This window comes from Typopeltis vanoorti, chromosome 2 (assembly GCF_054136105.1).
Source record: "Typopeltis vanoorti isolate ZY-2024b chromosome 2, IOZ_Tvanoo_1.0, whole genome shotgun sequence".
Lineage (NCBI taxonomy): Eukaryota > Metazoa > Arthropoda > Arachnida > Uropygi > Thelyphonidae > Typopeltis > Typopeltis vanoorti.
This window is the reverse complement of record NC_143550.1, coordinates 76610869-76635802: the sequence shown is the minus strand read 5'-3', so window position 1 is coordinate 76635802 and position 24934 is coordinate 76610869. Positions and strand designations below refer to the sequence as shown.

Genomic DNA, 24934 nt, shown 5'->3' with positions numbered 1-24934 from the left:
TCAAATTAAATAAGGAAAAAGAGACAACAGAATAACCATAGTTGGGGTGAGAAGTCAAATTTATATATGGAATAAGAAGAAATTAGGCAAAGCATTAAAGTAACTATATAGAAGACAGTGTTCAAGTCAATTTTAATGTATGGTCTGAAAGTTGGTTGAAAATACAATAGTTGATCAAAGACTATGGCTATCTAAATACAATCCTATAAAAAATATGATTAGGAAGGAACTTGCTAATCATATTTTTTACATAATCATACATTCAGGAGTGTGTGTGCAGAGCTAAGATGGTGTGGTCATTTAAACAGAATGGGAGAGAGAGAGAGAGAGAAGACCAAGATCTATGTATGTGAATTGATGCATATAGCTTACAATACTAGACTCCTGACAGATAGACTATTTGGAGAAAAACTGTCAACAGGTAGTTAGTTATAATGTAAACTTCCATGTAATGTAATGTAATAACACTATACATCCCTTGACAGCACATATCAGGAATTTGATGAGAATGATAAAAATGCCAAATTTAATGACATGGAAATCTGCACATTTTAGAATATATGTTGCTGTGTCTGCTGAGTTCAACATAAAGATTTATAACATATTTTGTTTTAAAAATCTATAACATTCTTGAATAGGGAGGGGAAATATATATAAATATACACATATATAGATATGTAAGGATACTCGCTAGTGATAAAGCTGACAAATTCAGAAACACATTCTTGCACACATTCCTTGGCATCCTTAGCAATCTGAAAATAGAATATTTAACATATACAAAGATGAAAAATATATACATGGAAACCACATATACACTAAATCTGAACTTACTCTTACTAAAATTTTCACTTTCTAATATGCCTTTATTGATGTTACTGTTCATAAGCAAACAATGAATTTTTTTTAAAAATCATTCAAATGTTTTATTTTTGTTATAATGATTTCAAACATTGAGAAAACAATACCTGAAATTGAATACCTTAAAAGCCATAAAAGTGACAGGTAATTGGCCAAAGAACAGTTGAAGAAATAAATTAAAGAATAATGAGATGGCATAAAAAGAATTAATAATACAGAGGTAGAGTATATTTATTTGCCACTTGGATATTCTTTGTTTGCCTCACATTCATAAACATTAGTCTGTGGTCTGATTACAATTTGCACACAGCAAATTGTAGTCACACACACACACACACACACACACACTATAATTTGCTACATGGATATAAATTTACTCCTGTATATATAGCATCAACTGTCATATTCACTGTTCTTCCTGGTTAATTTGTTTCCACTTTGAACAATTTGATTGTTTCTTTACCATTATATTATTATCACATCAACCTCCTGGAATCAGCACTCATCATGGAAGGTTCACTCAACCAACAACATGTTGGTCGAGCAAATCCTCTCACTTTCTACTTTTTAGAATAATTTTCATCATTGAAAAAGGAGTCTAGCAAGCCTCAATCTGGCAATGTAAAGTTAGCTAATGAAAGGATGTTAAAAATTTAGAAAATGTTTTAGAAAATGAATTGCAAATCAGGAGGAAAGTAGGTGGGTAAGAAAAAACCAAACGTTGCTACGTGTTAAGGTTTTAAGTGCTGAGAGGACATCATATTAGAGGTTTAATGAAATATATTAAAGCACTAGGAAAAGATTAAAAACTAATTTTAATGCTTCCAATATTTTGTCTCAGTCACTGAGACATCTTCAGGGATTACAAATAACTTGTAACTCTACACACACACACACACACACACACACACACACACAGACTAAATGAAACTTGTGGGTGACTAAAGACCTATCTAGGTGGAGCACCCTAAATTTAAAAAGGAAAGATTGTTTTTAGAATCTGCAGTGCCACTTAGAAATCAACTGAATTTCAATAAATATGGATGCATAAAACTTCCCAAAATTTGGAAAATAATAATTACCAGAGGTCCCACTTTACATTCTAGGCCACCTACAAATGTCCATAGAGTGCACTCCACCTGAATACAAATTTAGAGTCAATCACACGTTTTGTTTAGTATTGTGTTGTGTGTGTGTTACAAGAGTTATCTGTAATCCCTCATGATGTCTTAGTGACAGATGAAATATTGGAAACATTAAAATTAGTTTTTAATCCTTTCCTGGTGCTGTATATATGTATTCCATTAAACCTCCTACATTAAGCCAGATGTGATGTTCTAATCTAACAACAAGTAGTATGAATCATGCAGACCAAATGAAAGTTAATAAAATCCAATAAAAGCTGCAATGCAATAAACAGAATCTTTAGCAACTGTTTCATTAACTTGTACCAGGTGTACACTCCTCCAAACTGAGGGTCAAATACATGGATCTTCATAATCTACATGCCACAGCATATCAATGAACCAAAAACCCCATGAAATTAACTGTGAATAACAGAAAAATTATTTTTTATTACACTTTTACATCATTTCATTTCCTGGTGTATTCTCTCATGAGGGTGTACAGATATTATGGGAGATTCTGTAGCTCAGTCTGTATTGACAATGTCTTTGACTGGATAAACCTAGATTTAAAATTCATCTAGAACATGAAGAACCTTTATAAGGGCTTTTCAAATGAAGGTGAGTGAGTGAACAAGTTTTATATGGAGGTGGCTGGGTTTTCCCCATTCCTTGAAACTTAGGTTTTCATTCTGAAAAATAAGCAAACGCACATCCAATTGAAAGACATAAATTGAATTCGCAGCCTTAGTTACTCTGCTCTCCAACCAGCAAGCTGTGGGTCTGAATCTTGCTGTAAGCAGAGGTGTTTGTGATTGTCTTTAGGCAGGAGATGAATTTTATCACAGCCCTGATTACTGAAGGCCTGAAGTGGCTTGAGAAGCTTATGTTTGGTGTCTACAACAGGGTTTCTGGACTATGCAAAATATAAAAATACAAAAAATGCATAAAATTTATATAAAAAAAGGAAAAAAAATCATTAGCCCACTCATGGTAGATTTTGTTACTTAGCCACTTTAATGAGTGGCCAAGTCACAAATATCTAAAAACAACAGACATGACAGTTTAATTCTTTCTTTTAAGGTTACACGGTGGTCAGCATTCACAGCGAAAAATTTACAGAAACAAGACACGTGTTGTGTCTCCATAAATTCTTCACTATGAATGCCAGTTTAATACAATAATATAACCAGTCTCTGATCAACATCTTTCTTCCATATTAGTTCTATTATCTCTTAGATCTCTGCTATCATAAGTGCTTACTTTGAAAGAAATAACTAATTTTGAACTCCTATAGCTAAATGAACTCATATCTTGATCTCTCTCTCTCTCTCGCACACATAGACTGGATGACCCTAATGTCTTGAGTGGGTCTATTGGCATTCCTGAATATTAGCAATGCCAAGTTATTTTCTGATATCCTCATTTTCAAAATGGTTCTACCAGTGATGCCATTTGTTCCATCACCTAATTCTATATATGTGTCTTCACATATATGAAAAGATACATATATGTGAAGACACATATATGTATCTTCAAAATTCTTCTCCGATTTGTATATGTTAAAATTGATAAAATCTAACTTTTATTCCCTACAGGGAGTGGGCAAGGCTGTTTTAAATCTAACTTTTGGAGGGGGATTCAATCTCCCCAGATAGCCAATCAAAGATAACTGGCCCAAGACTATCACTAGTAAAATGGATTTAAACACTATCTTGTACATCTGCACTACTAGGCTGATTTCTCTCTTCGCATCCCATCATCTGTTTTGTGCCAGGCTCACTAGCCTGCCACACTTAAGTAATTTGGCTTTTTAGAAATCCACCTATTGCTTATGATAGGGTGGCTAAACCCTAACTACAATGTCTGCTATGTTGTAAATTGTGCATGTTCTTCTGAACAGTGTGCCTCTTTTGTAGGATGAAAAACTCAAGTGTTTGGAAGGAAAACTCTATACCACTTCTATATGAGATTAGATAGCTCACTTTTATGTGAAAAGTTCTCATGAAAGTTCTTTTACATCTTGGACAGGATTCAAACTCTAGTCTTTCTAACCAAAGGGCACTGTCACCACCACCACCACCAACTGGGCTAAGGAGGATATTTCTCTCTTATTCTTATTTATTGCATATAAATTTATTTAACTGGCTTCGCACCAACACCAAACTCATTCTATCATCTCTTTTACAAACTTCATTTGACCTCTTTATTAAAAATTATTTCTAAATAACTAAAATACATAACCTGTTCCATTAATTCAGGTGATGATTTTTTCTTACCTCCTTTTCACAGCAATTATTTCATTTGCTAGATAATCTTATAAGAGTTGCAGATTATATACAAGGATCAGATAACAAATTGGAGCCACAATCATTTGCACAGAATAAAGATAAGCTTAATATCTCCTATTTGAATATCAGGTTTTATACCTCATTCATTTATGATGTAGTTCAGTTAAATTATAAATAACAGGGGAGAATCCATACAAACTATGCCTTACACCTGAATTAATGAAAAGTTCCTCAGTAGTAGAAGTAGTGACGAATATTCATGTATGTCACATGGGAGAGCAGGATTTGATTCCTCCCTGGGGATGTTATTAAAGGGGTGCTGCAGTTTCTATATGCTAATGCCATAAGTGCCAGGAACAAGAGGGAGGAGTTTTTGGCATTAGTTAGTGCAACCTTGCCAAACGTTATAGGCATTAGTGAGATTTGGATAACAGCAGATGATGTAATGACAGGGACAGAACGTGGAGGGTTTAGTATTTTCAGGGAAGATGGAGAAAACAGGATGGAGGGGGGGGGGGGTACTTCTGATGATAGCAGATAAATTGCAGTCAAAAAGAATAGGAAAGAAATAGCTGGAAGGGTGGCTGTTCATTTGAAGCAGTCTGTTGTGAGATCAAGCCCAGTAAAACAAAATATACATTTGGTTGTTGCTATAGGCCACAGAGTTTCACAGATGATCTGGAAGACATGCATCGGCAAATTAGTACAATGAGTACAGGTCAAGTGATTATTACAGGGGACTTCAACTATGGAGATATAGACTGGAAGGAAGAAAGATCACATGACAGGAAGGAAATGGAATTCATATACCTACAGAGAGAGAGATAATTATTTTAGCAACATGTGATGGAGGGGATTAGGGGTGTATGAGTATTGTACATGGTCAGAGGATCAGAAGAGCTATCCATAACCAAGGTGGCAACATTGACTGCAATTGGTGAAAGTGACGCACAAGTCTTGACTTGGGAGATTGTAAAACATGAATATTCTGTCAAGAAGGGGTATATGTGGAATTGCAAGGGAGATGATTATGACAAGCTTAAATCTGTGCCACTGCATAAAGAACTACAGAGTAAGGATGTTAGTAGTGCATGCAGTAAAGGGTAAGTCATGCCTAAGGGTCATCTAGAGGAAGCAGTATTAAATTGCTAAGGTAAGAAGGGTTAATCAGGTAGGAGTTGGATGAGTAATATCATCAAGCATGAGCTGCAGAGAAGAAGATGCTGTGGAGGGTATATAAATAGAAAGGTGATCAGCAAACTCATGAACAGTACAAGGCTCAGACAAGAAAGGTGACTAGCATGGCAAGGAAGACAAAATCAGATTATGAGAGGAATCTAGCCAAGCAGGCCAAAGGAAATCCCAAAGAGTTCTTTTATTATGTGGCGAGTAAGAGAAACAATGGCTATAGATGATTAACTGCATGATTATTGTCACGAAATGACAGAAGTAGATAAAATAGTTACTGAGTGACCACTTTGCAAGGGTATATTATTAAAGCGAGGTTACTGCTTTAACATCGTGACAAACACTGATATGGAAACAGAGGTATATGAATTGTTCTTAGGATATCGCAGAATTTCAATGTAAATACAGCTGTGGGTTTAGATGGGATATCAGAGTGGTTCTTGCAATAGTGTGCAAGGTAACTGGCAATGCCTCTGACTAGCATCTTTAATATAAGTCTCAGTGCTGGTAGAGTTCCAGATCTGTGGAAAGAAGGCAAAATAATTCCCTTCCATAAGGGAGATGTGTCCCAATCTCTTAAACTGTTAATTTTGTGTTCTATACTTCCAATCTTCCCTAAAGTCACGTGGTACCTCCAAGACACAAAGGGATTGCCTCAGAAGCAAGCCAAAACCAACGTGGCAAAAGTTCTTGAAATCTATCTTCTCATAGAGCTCTAGGAATATTTATTTATTTTATTTTATTTTTTGCTGCACCACCTAAAACAGTTAGATTAAGTAAAGTTATCTTAACCAAGAAGCGATTTCAAGACGTACACAAGTGACTACTGTTTTGCTGTCATGACCCACAATGTAACCTATTCTTCCCCGCTCAGATTCGAACCTTTTACAAGTGGTGCATCAGATTCTAGATTTCAGACACTTGGGTTTAAAAACAACAAAAGTTTATTAAGCATATTAACACATTTACAATACAATTGACACTCATACTAATTTCCAATACTAATCAGATAAGATTACATGTATCCTTAATGAAACAAGAGTATCAAAAACAGCATTCCTAATAAATCACTCGCAAAGAAGGTTATTCTAGAGTAATATTTTCTCATTAAACATTCATTATATATCTCGTTACTCAGACTAATTCATCTCAGCTTTCTCTAAAGCATACACATTAAATTAACCTGTATATGAGCTAACTCATTGTACTTTCTAATGTTAACATGCTACAATCCTGCTCTAAATAAATCAAAGTCTTCAATCCTTAATGTGTCTCAATTTCACTTAACTTAACACCACAGTAAGTTACACACATAGCATAGAAAAGGAAATTTTAATGTTACCATACACTAAGGCTTTTCATACTCTTTCCTTCAATTTTGACTGCCTTCCTTCGGTTGATCTTCCTTCTTGTTCATTTAGTCAGTGAGGTACCTTGGATTCTCCGATCATTCTGTAATTTCACATGATTCTGGCATGACTGTGGCATTGGGCGATTTCTCCTTCACGATGTCTGCTACCTAGACGCCGAGTGTTTCCAAGGACTGTGGATACACAATCGGAGATGTACTTCATCATACGATCAAGAGCGTGTAACATCGCCAACACTTGGATGGCATTTCCTGCTATCGCTCACTGGACTCTGAACATAGCTTGCCGCTGTTCCTAATCCAAGCACTTCAGGACAGAGCTGCTCCTCTGTGCAACTTTCTATCTGCCGGATGACCTCCAACCACCAGCCAAGGGAAGAAAAAATTTACGAGAGCGAGGAGGGGATTTCCTAACCCTTTTATTCCTATCTATCCTACCGGTAATCACTGTAACCGTCATAACTCACCCAATGCATAGCACCTCATCCCCATGGGTCTCGCTTCATACCATTTGCTTCCGATTTTCTTCTGACCATGCTCCGCCACGTGCCATGAGCATGCGACTGCCTGAGGCCACCTCTCCTTCTGATGGCGTGCCTTTGCCCTTTGAACCTTTTGTTCACAATATTTTATGTAAGTCATTCCTCAGACAAGTATTACAAATTTTAGTAAATCTTTGTTCAATTTATACATTATTAACGGTCTTGCACAATCAAAAAATTATTATTTTCTCTAACAACTTACAATCTCTTTTCTTTATGCTAACATAATTTTATATTATATCGCATGTATATAGCACATACTTAGAAGCAAGTATTTTCCTACATAAAATTTAGTATCTTATTTTTCTATCTTGTTAAATGATGATAGATGTGGAATTCTTTAGGATTCCCATTTATCAAGGTTTAGCAGAGGTTCTAGGACTGTAAATTCTAGACCAATCAGTATCTCAGGTGTAGTGCTAAAAATAGTGGAAAAATTGTCAAAAAAAGAGAATTCAAGAATGGGTGTGTATGAAGGGGACAACATGGCTTTGTGAAGGGTAAGTCATGCCATAGTAATTTACTAACTTTTTATAATAGAATAAAGGCTGAGTAGGATAAAGGAAATAGCTACAAGGTGGTTCTGCAGGATTTCAAAGGCATTTGACAGAATACCACATGGATATCAAGCTGATTATGTGGATAAGAGGGTGGTGGCTGAACAGATATCAAGAAGTGGTTTATGTAGGGACCGAATCAAGGCGAAAACAGGTGATTAGCATTGTGCTGCAACCACTACTGTTCAATTTGTACATAATTGATATTGGAAATAACCTGAAAGGAAATATTCAGTTGTTTGCTGAATTAGGTAGAGTAATAGTTAATCAAAGCAATTTGGAGAGTTTGCAGGATGATTTAAATAGGCTGTCAGTATGGGTAAAAGATAATGGGAGTCAGTGCAGTGTGGAGAAATGTACTGTCCAACCACAGATATGAGACCTTAGTCTGGCAACATGCCAAGGAAAGTCAATTCATGTTGAAGGGGAGAAAGGAATAAGGCAATGTATGAATGCATTACCAACACGCGAGATCATGTGCTTTATACGTTAAACTTTACAACTGTTGTACAAGCAAGATAGTTACCACTTTAAAAACTAGAATTTTCATAAAAGAAAAACTAATATCCCCGATGTATAATAATAAACACTCATCCCATGAAACGCATTGATTACCCTATTATTCAAATGGATTTGCCTTCTTGACATGCGCAGAAGTGTCGAAGGGTCTCGCAGTAAAGCTATGCATTTTGGGATAAACAAATTATAAGCTATTTATCACATTGATGGAACTGTACTCCAGGAAATAGATGAAGCTAGATATTTAGGGGTGGTGGTGGTGTTAGAGTTAAAGTTTAGAGGACATATTACTAAGGTAGCACACATGATTACTTGGCAATTGAACATGCTAACAAGTAGAGATAAGGAAATTGTTTTTCCTCTTTATAATGCCTTGATACATTCACATCTGAATTACTGGGCTCAGGTCTGATTGTGTGAGTTTCTTGGGGAACGAGGAAGTGGTGTAGAAGATTCAGAGGCAAGTGGCCAAGATAGTGAGTGGTCTGTGGAATGTTCCCTATGAGGATAGATTGCAAAGTTGGTTGATATGAGAAAACGAGGGGGGGGAGATGGCGTGATGGAAACATTTAAGTTGCTTAAAGGGTTTGACAGGATTGATGCAGGGGAAAATTTTCAGCATCTGGCTAGAGGGACCATCTCTAGAAGTTGTATAAAGGTGTGGTTAATAGAAGTGCGAGAACAATATTTTTTGCTTGGCGAGTCGTGAATGAGTTACCAGAGTCAGTTGTGAGTGTTTTGTCTGTTAATGAGTTCAAGGAGAAGTATGATAGATTGTGTGGATAGTTCGGGTCTCCTGCAATGAGTCTTTAGACTCCATGGAGGTGTCCATATAATAATAACAACAACACAATGTTCCTATGTATCTATGAGTAACTGCTGCTTTGCAACTTACATATAAAAGTATGACAGACACTTGAATATATTTTTTCTCTCAACACTTATTACACTTTTTTTCTTTCTTTTTTTTTCTTTTTTTTTTTTTTTTTTTTTTGAGATGAATAAAACTCAAACAGAGATCTTGACTATTTGTTGTGTGATAATAATTTGGTCTTGATAACCCCTATTTCTACAGATAAATTCAGCTTGATTCCGACTGGAGTTCTGATTTGAGTCCAAGTCAGGACTCCAATTACTGTCAAATGTTATATTTCAGTTATTTTAGGCAACTAATGTATCGATCTATCTAGATATTGGTCTTCAAATATTGCTTAGCCTATTCTTGACATGCTTGCACAAAATTTTCAATAAGGAAATTTCTCCAAAATTATTGCACTCAATTATATTTATCTTTTCATAAATTAAACACTGATTACTAAAGCAAGTTTTTTTTTTCCAAGATGGCAAAAAAGAAATGTCTCAGAGGAAGACCAAGATCTACTTAGATTGATACATTAAATGCCTAAGAAAACTGAAATATAAGATTTGACAATAATGAAGTCCTGACATATAACAGATTTACATGGAGGAAAATTGTCAATAGGAAGTTAGTAATATAAATTTTTCATATAGTACTATCATAGTATCCTGTATACCCCCTTTAATGGTACATCTCAAAAATTTCATGATGATGATGATATAGACAAACAGTATGATAAACTGCAATTATTATGAATTGTGATGTGAGTTAACTTCCCATCCATTTGTATTTAATAAATCAAATCCTTTATGTACCCCATGAAAAGAAAAGTAAAGGGATAAAAGTTGGCGAGCTAGAAAACAAAGCAAAAGGCCCCATCTTCCAATCAGTCCGTTTCTCTGGAAACTTCTCGTTCAGGAAGGATTTCGTTGTGTTGTCATAACGTGAGGCAACTACACAATTCCTGCATTTGGACTGCAAATAACCTTCATGTGTTCCATCAGACCCTTTACACACACCGAAAGTCACAGTGTGATGTGGTTTCACTGTATCTTTATTATTGGTCCATATGTTTTCGAAGAAGTTCGACTGACAGGACCAGTGACTTGTACCATCACTGCTGTTAAGTGTCAAGAGAAAATGGCAGGAGAATATGAAAATGGCATTCACAGAATGCAATTCTTAGAACATTGAAAGGATGACATATTGAACCATATCTGTAAGTCATACAAACACGAAAATTGATTTGTTGTCTCTCTCTTCTAGCCATTACTGTTTAATCCCAAACCACGAGCTCATAGCACCAAATGTCCCCTGGTGGCAGATACTTTTGTATAGAAGAATTGCATATATACCAAATCCCAAGTTAGAGAACATCATTCTTCTAGTTAGGACTGTCATGCTCTTGTTACATCATGTGTGAATTTTCACACTTTAAATAACTTACTAGAAATATGGTCTCATAAGTGAACAACAGTCTTAAATCTATGATAACATTCTGGTAAGGTCTATCATTTGTATGTGACTTCAGCACCAACTGAATCTTGTAAGGCTAAGCTGCAGTCTTTTGTATACATTGCATGCAGTAAATGGAAGACACAGAGTGCAAGTGGCCTGATGAATGCATTCATAGGACCAGCACTGTAAATGGAGAGCTTGAATTACTTTGAATGAATCTGCATCTAGTGCTCAGTTACCATTTCCTTTCAAGCTCAACACAGAATCAATTTTAACAATAATTTATATTGTAGCACTATGCTATGCTATGTTAAAGGGAATTATTGTCTGAATTTTCATTGCAGGAATAATGGCAAACTCAAATTCAGAACAGAAGGATCACTGTTGTTAATTAATGAAATATATTATTTTGTTATGTATAATAATTCTACTAAACTTCTCATTCTCAATACAATTTGATATGAAAGATTAATAATTTTCTTCTGGTATAAAAAAAAACAGAAAATACAATTATCATTAAAAATATAATAAAGGAACACTTACCTTGCCACTTTTCGGGATTGCATTTTTCATAATACGTGCAACATTTGCAATAGGCAGAAATCGATCCTAAGAAAACAATTTAGAGTTATTAAATGATATGTTTTTATGTTAACTACTAATTTCATCAAAAGAGAAAATGGATATCATTAAGTATTTTCTTAATTTTAAAACTAAAAATCTGAAAACTGACAACACTGCTTTCAAATTTACAACATGCTATATAAAAGCCAAAACGTTTCAGAGGTATAATTCATCTATACAGCATAATAATGCAAATTATGCAAATCAGTGAGACAGTTGAGTGTAAAAATTTTGGGAATGGGATATTTATTCTAAATATCCCATTCCCATTTTTTGGGAATGGGATATTTAGAATAACGCATCAAGATAGGGGTGGGACAAAGGGAACACTGCAATTCATGTATACTAATGCCAGGAGTATTAGGAACAAGAAGGAAGAATTTTTGGCCTTGATTGGCTCTTCCCACAGGTTATTGGCATTAGTGAAACATGGCTGACGGAAGATGATATAGTTAGTGGGATAGAATGTGTAGGTTATAGTATGTTTAGGAGGGACAGAGAGAATAAAATTGGGGGAGGGGTGTTATTGATGATAGCTGATGAACTGCAGCCAAGGAGAATTGAAGTATTGCAGAATAGTGAAAGGAGCTCATTTGAGGCTATTTGGTGTGAGATTGATACTGGCAGAATAAAATATACAGTTGGGTGCTGCTATAGACCAGGTGATGGAATAGATGGTGGAGATGGTATGCATAAACAAATTGATGAAATGAGTGGAAGGAGGGCAATTATTATGGGGGATTTCAACTATGGTAACATTGATTGGAAGGAGGAGAGGACACATGTGAGGAAGGAAATGGATTTTATTCAATTATTAAGGGATAACTATCTGAAACAGCATGTAATTGAAAATACTAGGGGTGTGAGAGTGCTTGACCTGGTAATAGTATCTGAGAATTTGACTGTAATGAATATGACCATGTTGCCACCTATTGGTGAGAGTGATCATAAGGTCTTGACCTGGGAGGTGGCTAAAGGTGTGAAATTTGTGATTAAGACAGGGCATATGTGGAATTACCATGTTGGCAAGTATGACAAGCTTAGGAGATTGCTTGGATCAGTGCCATGGCATGTACAACTGCAAGGGCTGGACGTCGATAGAGCATGGGAAGTGATCAAAGAGCATTTACAAGAGGTTATGGCTGATTGTATACCTAAGGTCCGAATAGTGAAACAAGGAGGGGTTAAATGGATGAATAACACCATTAAGCTTGAGCTGCAAAAAAAGAAACAACTATGGAGGGAATTTAAAGAAAGGGGTGACCTGCAGGCACAAGAACGGTATAAAGTACAGGCTAGAAGGGTAATGAGTGTGGTAAAGACAGCAAAAGCCGATTATGAAAGGAAACTAGCTATGCAAGCAAAAGAGAATCCCAAACAGTTCTTTCAATATGCTGCAAGCAAGAGAAAAACTGTCCATGGCAAAATGATTTTAATTAATGACGATGGCAAAGAGTTCACTGAACCAGTCGATATAGTGGAGTTACTGAGCGCGCACTTTGCAAAAGTATATCATCCAGGTGGTGACGTTGAAAAAATGAAGGAACCATTAGTTTATATGGGAATTGTGATGAATGAAGTGGAGGTGAATAGTCTATTACAGAACCTTAATGTGAATACATCTGTGGGATTGGATGGTATACCGGCACGGGTCTTGCATGAAGCAGCTAATGAATTATCAGTGCCCTTGACCATGTTGTTTAATCTGAGTCTCAGGTCTGGCTTAGTCCCGAAGGCGTGGAAAGAGGGGAAAATAGTTCCACTGCATAAGGGAGGATCCAAGACTATGGTTGCAAATTACCGACCAATCAGCATATCAGGAGTCGTTGTCAAGGTCTTGGAGAAAGTAGTCAAGGGAAAAATACAGGAATGGATTGATGAAAATGAGATACTGTACAGAGGACAGCATGGCTTTGTGAAGGGTAGATCATGCCTCAGTAACTTGCTCAAGTTTTATAACAGGGTGACGGCTGAACTGGATAAGGGAAATGGGTTTACAGTGATACTGCTGGACCTGGCAAAGGCGTTTGACAGGATATCACATGGAATTCTAATCCGTAAACTACAACATATGGGAATGGATATAGGGTTGGTGAGATGGATAGCTGGGTGGTTGATGGAGAGATATCAAAGAGTAGTTTATTCAGGAGTAGAGTCCAAAAAACGGCCTGTGACTAGTGGTGTGCCACAGGGTTCTGTTCTTGGACCACTGCTGTTTAATCTGTTCATTAACGATATAGGATGGTCTAAGTGGGACAGTTCATTTGTTTGCTGATGATGCAAAGTTGGGTAGGGCGATAGTGAATGCAGAAGATGTCAAAGTCTTGCAAGATGACTTAGATAGATTGGAGTTCTGGACTAAGGAGAATGGATGTCAATTTAATGTGACAAAATGCAAGGTTATGCATTTCGGAGTGAAAAGATTAGCAGCAGTATACCACATTGGTGGAACTGTACTCCAAGAGATTGATGAGGCCAGGGACTTGGGAGTGTTAGTGGATAGGGAGATGAAGTTTAGGGGGCACATTGCGAAAGTAGCTAAATCAGCTCATCAACTCACTTGGTTGTTGAAAAATACCTTGACGAGCAGAGATAAGCAAGTTATTGTACCTCTGTACCGAGCCCTGATAAGACCTCATCTCGACTACTGTGCCCAGATTTGGTCACCTCGGTTCCTTCTTGATGGGGAGGAGGTTGAGAGGATCCAGAGGCGAGTGACTAAGATGATAGCAGGTCTATGGAATGCACCTTATGAGAACAGGTTGAAGATTTGTGGGTTGCAGAAACTAGTTGATAGGCGAAAAAGGGGAGATATGATTGAGACATTCAAATTGCTAAAAGGATTCTATAGGATTAATTCAGATGACATTTTTGAGATCAGGACTGGTGGTGGGAGAACTAGGGGACACCCATGGGAGCTGGGCAAGAGCGTGGTTAGCAGGGGTGTTAGAGCTGGGTTCTTTACTTTTAGAGTGGTAAATGAGTGGAATAAGCTGCCAGAGTCTGTTGTGGGTGCTATGACAGTGAGCGAGTTCAAGGCAAGGTATGATAGATACTGTGAGAATGTTGAACAGCTGTGTGAACATGATGTTTAGGGCCTCCCTCGATGAGTCTAAGGACTCCTGGAGTAGCCCGTGGTAATAATAATAATAATAATAAAATTATATTAAATGACAACAAAATAAGTCACCATTATCCTACATGAAAAGATTACGTTACTATCTTCCCACTGACAATTTTCTCCAAATTAATTTTATCTGCCACAACTACAAAACTGCCAGATCCATCTTCTAAGGCACTTTTTACTGCATTAAACCGCCTAGATATTGGCCTTCTACTGAGTTTTTTTCCCCAACATCCTGGCAAACACATCTTTGCTAACCTTTCCTCATTCTGTTTAAGTGACCACCACCTGAGATTACCTCAGCTTACACATTCCTGAATGTTAAAAACAAGGTCAAGTTCATCCCAAATATCTTTATTTTTAAAATGATTCAGCCAGCAATGCCACCTGATCAAACTCTAATTTTTCTCAGAACTCTCATATCTTAGTCTGCAGTCTTTGATCAACCCGCATTTCTAATCCAGCTATCAAGTTCCATAAATTAAAATTGGTTTGAACACCATCTTGTACACAGCTAGTTTAGTGTTTTGCCCTAATTTCTCTCTTATTCCATACAAATTTATTCAACTGATTCCCTAGAATACCAGCTTTTCTAATTCTGTTGTCTATTTCCATACTTCCCATCTTCATTAAAAATTTGGCTTAAGTAACTGCAATGTTTTAGTTCACCTATTCAGGATGCAGCTGATGCTTGAGGTTGTTGCTAACTTAACAATGTGTCTTTTCATTGCTGATATTCATACCAGCTTTTCTTCCAGCAGCTCTTCAATTTAGTTAAGGAATCCAGCAGACTTATACTGGATTTATTTAAGAGTATAACATGATGTGCATAAGGTAAGGTGAGTTGAATATCTCAAAATTTTGATATTAGGCCTAATATCACTCTCCTTTTTAATGTTACCCATATAGATGATGAAAAACTGGAGATAGTGTGCACCCTTCTCTTACACCTGATTTTACATCAAATTATCTTCTAGTATCTCCTTCAGTTACACACACACACACACACACACACACACACACACACACACACACACACACACACACACAGGGTATTTCAGGGAGAATAATAAATATTTTGGTAGGTGGTGGTATCAATTATTCTGAATAAAAACATTCATATGAACATGTGTCCAATTGTCAATGGATGCAGAGATACAGCTGTTTAAAACTGGCATGTACAGTTCTAATGTGCATGTGTGCAGCTCTCTGTAGATCAGGTGACCAGCATGCAAGTCTATGAATCAGATGTGATCAAGAAGCAGTTATAGCCTGACACAATTTCCTGCTAAAAGTGCTGTTAAGAATGCTGCACATCTTTACACATGTTGAATATGCAGATATGATGTTTGTTTACAATGGAAGTGTCGTTGCTGCTTATAGAGAATACCATATTCGGTTTCTTTCCTAACCACAGAGGATAAGATTCACAGTGTTTATAACAAACTGCACAAGACTATGTTCCCAGCAGTCATATTTCTTCTGAACATTGAAACAAACAGGATATGGATGAAGTAGAACACATCTTTCAGTCAGTAGAACATAGTCCTACTATGAGCACATGGTGAATTTCTGCACATATCAGTGTTTCACACACAAGAGTATAGCGAACATACTTGAGCAAGGTTTGTATCCTCACATACAGTGGGTGCACCTTCTCCTAGGAGATGAAGGCAACCGAATGGAATTTTGTCAGTGGATAAATGCTAATCAGCAATTGACTCCATTAATACTGTGCACGATGAAACTACTTTCACCAATGATGGTATCAACAACACCTGTAAATGGCATTGGCAGTATGACAAAAATCCACATACCAATGTAGAAACAAATTTCCAACATTGCTTTCCTATAAACGTTACAGGATCCATTTATCTATAATTTCTGCAAAACAAACTTCGACTACTACTGGAAGATGTTCCCTTTGCTACAAGGATTGTTATGTTCTTTTAATATGACAGGAGGAGCTCCTGCACATTATAGCCATCAGGTGACACAATATCTAAATTGAAATTTCCCTGAACGATGGATTGGCTGCAGTGGTCCTGTTCATTAACCACCACCAAGGTCTCGAAGACCTCACTCCCTTAGATCTTGTTCTACCCATAATGTTGCTTTCTTCAATTTCCTTGCACCTTTGGTTTGTGGGGGATGGATGAAAAGCAAAGTATACAGAGAAAAGGTAAATACAAAAGACAAAATGATCACTCGCATTATGGATAATGCTGCCCTTATAAAAGAATCGAGACGACCCCAGAAGAACATATGCTATTACCACAAGGGCTGCAAAAGTGCATTGAAGTTGGCAGTGGAATTTTCGAACATTTATTATGAACTGTAAATTACAGTATTTGTCAATTATTTGTGTTCTGTATCATTCAAACAGTCAAGAAATAATGTCATTTATTGTTCTTTAATACCTCTCATAACAACAGTATCTCTGCATCCATTGGTAATTGGATACATGTTTATATGAACTTTTTTTTACTCAGAATAATCAATACTACCACCTACCAAAATATTTATTATAACTCCTGAAACACCCTGTGTATGTAACATATATATATATATATATATATTTTTTTTTTTTTTTTTTTTTTCTCTCACCCACAAAAGGTTATTTGCAAACTTACAATACCTTTGGTACAGTGGGTGGACTAAGGATTTCTTTTCTATTTTTTTAATCAATTTTATACATTTTATTTTTGTATTTTTAACCTATTTTTTACAACGTCCAAAAACAATGCTCTAGAGACCAAACATGGATTTTTTTTCAACACCACTTCAGTCTCCCAATAAGTGAGGAGATGGTTTCACATCGATTATTGAAATTCATCTCCCACCTAAGGACAATCACAAATACCCATTCCTGTGGCAGGATTTGTTAAGAATGCTGCACATCTTTACACATGTTGAATATGCAGATATGATGTTTGTTTACAATGGAAGTGTCGTTGCTGCTTATAGAGAATACCATATTCGGTTTCTTTCCTAACCACAGAGGATAAGATTCACAGTGTTTATAACAAACTGCACAAGACTATGTTCCCAGCAGTCATATTTCTTCTGAACATTGAAACAAACAGGATATGGATGAAGATGAAGTTGGAGAGCAGGTACTCAAACCACTCAGCCAACCAGGCCTGCAATATATACTATAGGCCAGTGGTTTTCAACCATTTTTACTACACAAGTTTTTTACTACATGAGCTACTTTCCTATAAAAAGTTATTTGGCGATCTACTCTCTTATATAGATCATGTTCCCTCAACCTGATATCTGATTACGCACAAATAAACAACTAAAAACTTTATTTGTGTGTTTAAAAATTTATTTATCACTTTTAATTATTTTAATACAAAAAAAAAAAAAAATATATATATTGGAATAAAATATTTATTTCTCTATTTTGGAAAACCAAAGTTAGAAAAAACAACAGATTGATTACAAACTCACAAGTGACAGGAAATGCTGGTTTCATCCAAATGATAATTTCTAATTTGGTTTCTTAAATGATTTTTTATGACTGTCATATTTGAAAAAGCGGATTCTGGCAAGTATGTCGATCCAAAACACGACAAAATTTTTCGCGCAATATCAGTTAATACTGGGAATTTTTCATGTGCATACTTCCGAATGATTTCATTGTTTATTGATTTTAAATGTGAACTATTCTGAATGTTTATTATCTCAAGTTCTACTTCAGCTTGGTTTATATCAAACAGCCCACTAATTTTATTTGAAATTTCTGTGATGTTAAAGTTTTCTTGAAATGGATTATTGATAAAAGATACAATCATTTTAGTTTTATTAAAATTTTGAATTTATTTCTTCCTCAACTAATTCTATTTCACGAATAAATTCTTTTAAATCATAGCGAAGCATTTCTTGATTTTGGTCAAATAATTTTAATAAACATTGGAGATGTCTAAATTCGTAGTCATTTATATTTTTTCTTTAATAAAAGTAAATATTGTTGGAAAGTCTTTATTGAACTTAACATGTCAATTAAATTTTTATCTCTACCTTGTAACTGTAAATTTAAATTGCTCGATTTCGTACAGAAATCTACTAAAAATGATAAGTGTAACAAACCATCTTTTATCACTCAATTGTAGATAAATATCTCCATTTTCACCAAGAAAATTTTTTATATCATTAATTAATACAAGAAATCTTTCTAAAAATTGACTTCTGCTGAGCCAGCGAACATTATTGTACAACAGAAGTTCCCTATCATCATCTGCCTGTAATTTAAATAACCGCTGTTGCTGGGCTTTTCCTCGAACAGAATTTACAATTTTAAATGTAATATCCAAAACATCTTTTGTGTTTAATCTTTTACTACACAGTACTTGTTGTTGAATAATACAGTGGTACGTTAAAAAATCTGGATATTTGTCATTGTTTTTACATAATAAAACGAAGCCTGATTTATTACTTATCATTGCAGGAGCACCACCAGTAGTAATAGACACAAGTTTAAAAAGCGGAAGTTTGTGTTATTTCACAAATTCATCAAATGCCGAAAAAATGTATCCTCCCCTAGTCCTTCCCAATAATGGTATAATATTAAAAAGTTCTTTATTAGAATAATCTTGAAATACCATGCGAATAAATACCATTAACTGAGCAATATCAGTGAAGTCGTTTGATTCATCAAATTGTAATGAAAACGCAACACATTGGTGAATGTCTGACATTAACCTGGCCTGGAAACTTTTCTCTGGCAATTGGAACTCTTCCTTTCGGCAACATGAAACCTTGTCTGCGGCCTAGAAGCTCATTTCTGGAAGCGGGAAACTCCTCTCTCAAGTAACGTGCATCCGGGCAGTCTCTCTGACGGCGACTCTGGACCGAGCGGCCTCCTCTGACAGCAATTCTGGAACTCCTTCTGCTTGCTTCAGTCCTTTTTATTAGGCCTTTTCTGAGATCTCGCATGAAGTTCGGCAACTCTCCAAAGGATCAATACGAGTTTTTCATCTTAAGTTTCAAGTTCGGCACGCCTTTTGTTCTCCTCCACTTTCTTTTGATTGTAAGTTGCCGGCCATCAGAAAGTTGTTTGAACTCTTTCTGACCGACTTCGGAGATGTTTACACTTAAAGCCTGCAAGCTTTTCTCATACATACAAGTTTCAATAACAATCTAATGCCACCATGTACAGCTTTGGCGACAAAAACAATGCCTTTGTTTTTAACACTAACATATTCTTATTAAAGTAGTATCTACAGTTAGCTTCAAACGAGTTATTTACAAAAACATCTAATACAAATAAAGTTTATTTTTTTTACAATATTCACATGGGATTTAACCTAAGTAAAAAATCTATGTAATGTGCTTTGGAATATTTAATATTTAAGCTACAATTGAGTTTTTACACTTTACTTATAATCGTATTCACTCGGCTTGCTGTTTGACTTCCACTGATCCAAATTAATTCATTTACCTGGACTTAAGAAAATGATTGATTTGAAAATTTTAACGAAAAATAAACAAACAATAGCAATACACTTAAAGCGAATTAAAAATAATACAAAATAATGATAAGTAAAATATTATGGTTTCAGTTTTAATTAAATTTGTAAGTAAGAAGGAATACACAAGAGATCAACCAAAAATCATCCGCAACTGACTGGTCGATCAACAGGTTGAACACCCTTGCTATAGGCTATATACTTAAATATATACTCTTCTTCAATATAAATTATAGACTATGTATTGCTCGTTATAATGGCTCACTTATATCATATAACTGTAGTGTTTTGAAAAGCTTTCCACCTTGTACCTTGTCATATGCTTTTTCCAGATCAACAAAACTTAAATACAAATCCTTGTTATATTCCAAGATTTCTTAATTATTTGTCTTAAATAAAAATCTGATCCTGATAACCTCTATTTGGCCTGAATCCAACTTGTTCTTCCCCAAGCTTCCCTTCCACAACTGTTCTTAGCTGTTTCTCAAGTATACTTACATAAATCTTACAAGGAACACTCAGTAGGGAAATACCTCTGTAATTCTCAGTCAGTTTTATTTCCCTTTTTATACATGAGTACTATGAGAGCTCTGCTTCAATCACCTGGAATTCGATTCTCTGACCAGGCCTTCTGAATTATGCAATGCAACCAGTGTAAAACTTTTATAACTTATCTACTCCAGCTGCAGGTTTTTGATTACTTTTCACATGCTTTCTTCTTTTCCTTGATGCCACTAACTTCCCAAGTCCACCATGGAGTTCTGATTTTTCTATTCTTAAGACAACCATATGTCTCTGGTTGAATCAATGTTTTCTTCAGATTTTGCCACTGAATCTCTAAGGTTTGGTCCTTGTTTTCAAAATCTTCCATTTTTTCTTCAATGATGTTTGTGTATTTTGAGTGTACAGTACCTCTCTGAAAGCCGATCAATTTTGATTTGTTTTAAAACTTTCTTACACAATCTTCTGTTCAATATCAATTTTATCTTGCTCAATAGCAAATAGCAATCACTTCCTATTTCAAACAATCTGTGTCCTGAACCAGTGGGAAAACATTACTATCAACTATATATAATACAGTCAATGAGACTCAAAGACTGACTTTTTCACTGTGCCCAGCTGCCTTCTATGATGCCTCAAAAAATTCCTCCATTTCTTCCTTGGCAAAACCTTCTGCGGGACCATAACCACAAACAGATCATTGTCCAGTTCCCCCATTCTGATATTTGCCTGCTTCACTCTACTTGATATTGCCTGCCATTCAAGAAGATCAGCTAATCAGCAAGATTATCCTATTTATTATTGAATACTATAGCTACTCCCTCTTTTCTCTAATTGTTATTGCCTGAATATAAATTTTGTATTTGTTGCTAAGAACGATCTCACATGCTTTCATATTCTTTGTTTCAGTGATGCCTATTATGTTGATCTGGTACTTATTCAATTCTTCTGCTAGTTCCATTTCTTTTCCATTGGTACTATCAGTGTAAGAAGCATAGAAGCATCAATCTTGAACTCTGTATCTGACTTTACATGTTTGTTCTGGTTCCATGACAAAAACAACAGGGAGCCTTGTTTAACCAGGTGACGCCCCAGCTGGCTGAAATTCTGTCATGTTGTACCATCATTTTACATTGTGGTTTAAGCCAATAAGAATACAATTTAGTCTGCCAATTCTCCAATTGCAAGTCCATCCTCATTCATTCAGCAGTATCCAGATATATACCTAACAGGGTGCACCACGAAAAGGTGAAGCTATGACATTAGGTCAGAAGTCCTATTTGTTCTCCAAATTTTTTAAAAGTCATCTCCTCACAGTTATAAAGCTCTGACCCTTAAGCACTCCAAATACCATTTGGAAAGGATGTAAATGTGCTTTAGAAGACAGAAATATAAGATCTGATAATATTGGAATGTTGAGAGATAACAGGCTAATCTGGAGGAAAATTGTCAATAGAAAGTTAGTAATGATGTATCTTTCCATGTTGTAATATCATAAAATCCTGTACATCCCGGAGGGTATGTCAGGAATTTGATGATGATAATGTTGTAAATGACAAGGATTCCTTATGATACTACAAATTTTATAGTATCATACCAGAAGCAACTCCACTTTTCTTGAGGAGCACCAATTTTTCTTAACTCCCAGATGTATAGATGTACTGAGAATTGCTGCTGAATAGGAAATTTGATACTCTGAAAGTCTCACATAAGTTCAATTTATTCCTTGTTTGTTTATACCGTAAACAAATATCATATAGGCAGCAGAAAAACAAGAGCCTAAAAAAAAAAAGGGTAGAAATGGATTTAAGAATGAAACAAACAATAATACCAGCTCTCTTAGGTGAGTAGAATTCAGGAAAGCAAACAGAAGAAGAAAAAAAAAGGTTCAGAATTACTACAGTGAGCTCTGTTCATCCACACAAAACATTCAAATTTCCATATATTAGCTAGTTTATATGTAGTTTCATTATTTACCAATGTCCCTGTTGAAGAATCAATAGATATACTTGAAAGCCTTTTCCTTCAGACATCACACATCTCTTTCAACACTGCCTAAAATCTTCATTCATTACTTGGAAAGGAGAATTTTACTACCAAATATATGGTCTTGCAATGGACTCAACTCCGACTGCCAATTTATGCAAGAAAAAAATTTGAAGAATCAGCTATAGAACAGGCAACCTTAAAACTATACATATAATGGAGATATGTGGATGGCATCTTTATCATCTGGAAACACACCCAGGAAGATCTAGAAGATTTTCTATATTTTCTGAATATAACTGACATCCAAAAATAAAATTCACATTAGAAGTATCAAAGAACAGAAAATTACAATTACAAAAAAAAAAAAAAAAAAAAACATCACTAGAAGATTATAATTAGAAGTCTACAGGAAAGAAACCCACACAGGCAGTGTGTTTCTTTATATATTTTTATGTATTTTATTATTATTATTCTTAATAATAAAAATCTTGAAAAATAGAGCTTTAAACATACTAAAAAATGATGACATTAAACGAAAACAAGAAATTTAAATCCAATTTCATCAGTTCCTCCAAAATGGATACTCAAAAAAGGTACTAAAGAAACTTATTTTCTGATGATGAACACCACCCAGTAATAAAATAGAAATTAATTACAAAAGGCACAGTATCTGTTCCATATGTTGGCAATGCATCAAGAAAAACAGCCAAAATATTAAAAGCAGTCAATATCAGAATGACCTTCAAGCTAGTCAACACATTATGAATCATTCTATGTTCCCCTAAAGGCAAAGTTCCATTTCATAAACATCTGGGTGTATACAAGATGCTGTGCTCTTGTGGAAAGATATACATAGGTCAGATCAGGAAGTTTCGAAACCTGCAACAAAGAACATATGGATGACATTGAAACAAACGAGAAGAAAAAAGCAGATTTGTAGTGTACATCAAAGAATGTCACATGGTAAACTGACAAGCATTCTCCATGCTATACTTAGAAGAGAATTACTTCGACAGGTTGTTCAATGAATCCTCCAAGGTAATTAGCTCAAAAAAGGCACACTAAATAGAAATCACAGAATGATCCGTCACAACGTCTGGTAGTTGTTAATTAGCACGCATGAATTTAAAGACCTGTCCTATGCAAGCAATCACATACAGTGTTTACACAACATGGTGAGACTGCACATAACATGCCTAATGATACTTGTGATTAGACTATCATTCCAATCTTTTCAACTATAGATATTAACTGTGTGTGTTGGAAAACGTTTAATTTTTTGCAGTTCTTTATTTTTGTTAAGTAACCTCCAGATGATGCTGTTAGTCATATAGACAGCGAAACGTATTTCCTTTATATCTAAATAAACAATTGCATACAAGTTAAAAACCAGTTATTATCAATCAAACAAATCTACTTATAGTGAATTGCAAAACAAAATTGATGAGTTTAATCTTCTTCTTCTACATGTTAGGCTTACTAGCCTGTTACAGAGCTAATCTTAAACCCTTCTAAGTTGCACCCGTCCTGAGGATAAGGTACTAGCACTATACCTCCCAGTATATTCTGGGAGGTATAGTGCTAGTACCTGCATGTGTTCGCAGGGCCAGTTTGCCTGCTTGTGGGAGGAAAAATCCCAGATAAACTAAGGAGAAAAACCCCGCTGTCCATGCCTAAGACTGGCTAACTTGGCTATGTCTGAGAAAGATCCTTAAGCGCCTCATGTCGCCGACTGAAATAGAACCCAGGACACACTTTACCAGGCATGTGTTTGCGAAGCACATAGCCACAAGGCTAACCGCATGGACATGAGTTTAATTATTACTGTAATTACTTTAAAATATACGAGGGTAGTCTGAAAGGATCTCGGCCTCGACCATAGATGGAGACACTATCGGCAACATTTTTTTTTCTAAGTTGGTACATCTGTCATAAGCATCCATGTGAAAGTGCAAGTCATTCTATAAAGTAGTTTGTTTTATACAGCTGTTTGAAGCAAAAGTGTTGTCTGTATGCCTCAAAATGGATAAAATTGAGTATTGTGGTTATAAAATTCTTTGTAAAAGAAGGTTTAACACCAAAAGAAATTCATTCGAAGTTCACAGGTGCTCTTCTCCTTCATTTTCGACAATTAAGAAATGATGGTACAACATGACGAAATTTCATGCCGGCTGGGGCGTCGCCCGGTTAAACAAGGCCCCCGTTGTTCTCGCCAGGGAACCAGGGTGAACAGCGAAAAGTCAGCTACTGGAACAAATCTGAAAACAAACCCCAACTCAACATCACCAGAGTTAAAGATCGGTACTATCAACGTAAGAAGCCTGAATGGCAAAGAAATGGAGCTAGCTGAGGAATTAGATAAGTACCAGATCGACATAATAGGGGTGACTGAAACAAAAAAGACAAAAACTGGTGAGATCCTTCCGAGCAATAAATACAAAATGTTATATTCAG

At 35.7% G+C, this 24934-nt stretch overlaps 1 protein-coding gene across 4 annotated transcripts in view; it reads right to left on the bottom strand.

Annotated features, from left to right (window-relative positions):
• Positions 1–24934, bottom strand: part of Nf-YB (nuclear factor Y-box B) — a 137127-nt gene that overhangs the window by 76804 nt on the left and 35389 nt on the right. For all 4 annotated transcript variants that reach the window (XM_090406132.1, XM_090406160.1, XM_090406141.1 and 1 more), the window contains exons 4-5: positions 11312–11377; positions 688–755 (exon numbers count right to left, since the gene is read on the bottom strand). In XM_090406132.1, the coding sequence (XP_090262258.1) occupies positions 688–755; positions 11312–11377 (134 nt within the window). The remainder of the gene's footprint in view (positions 1–687; positions 756–11311; positions 11378–24934) is intronic.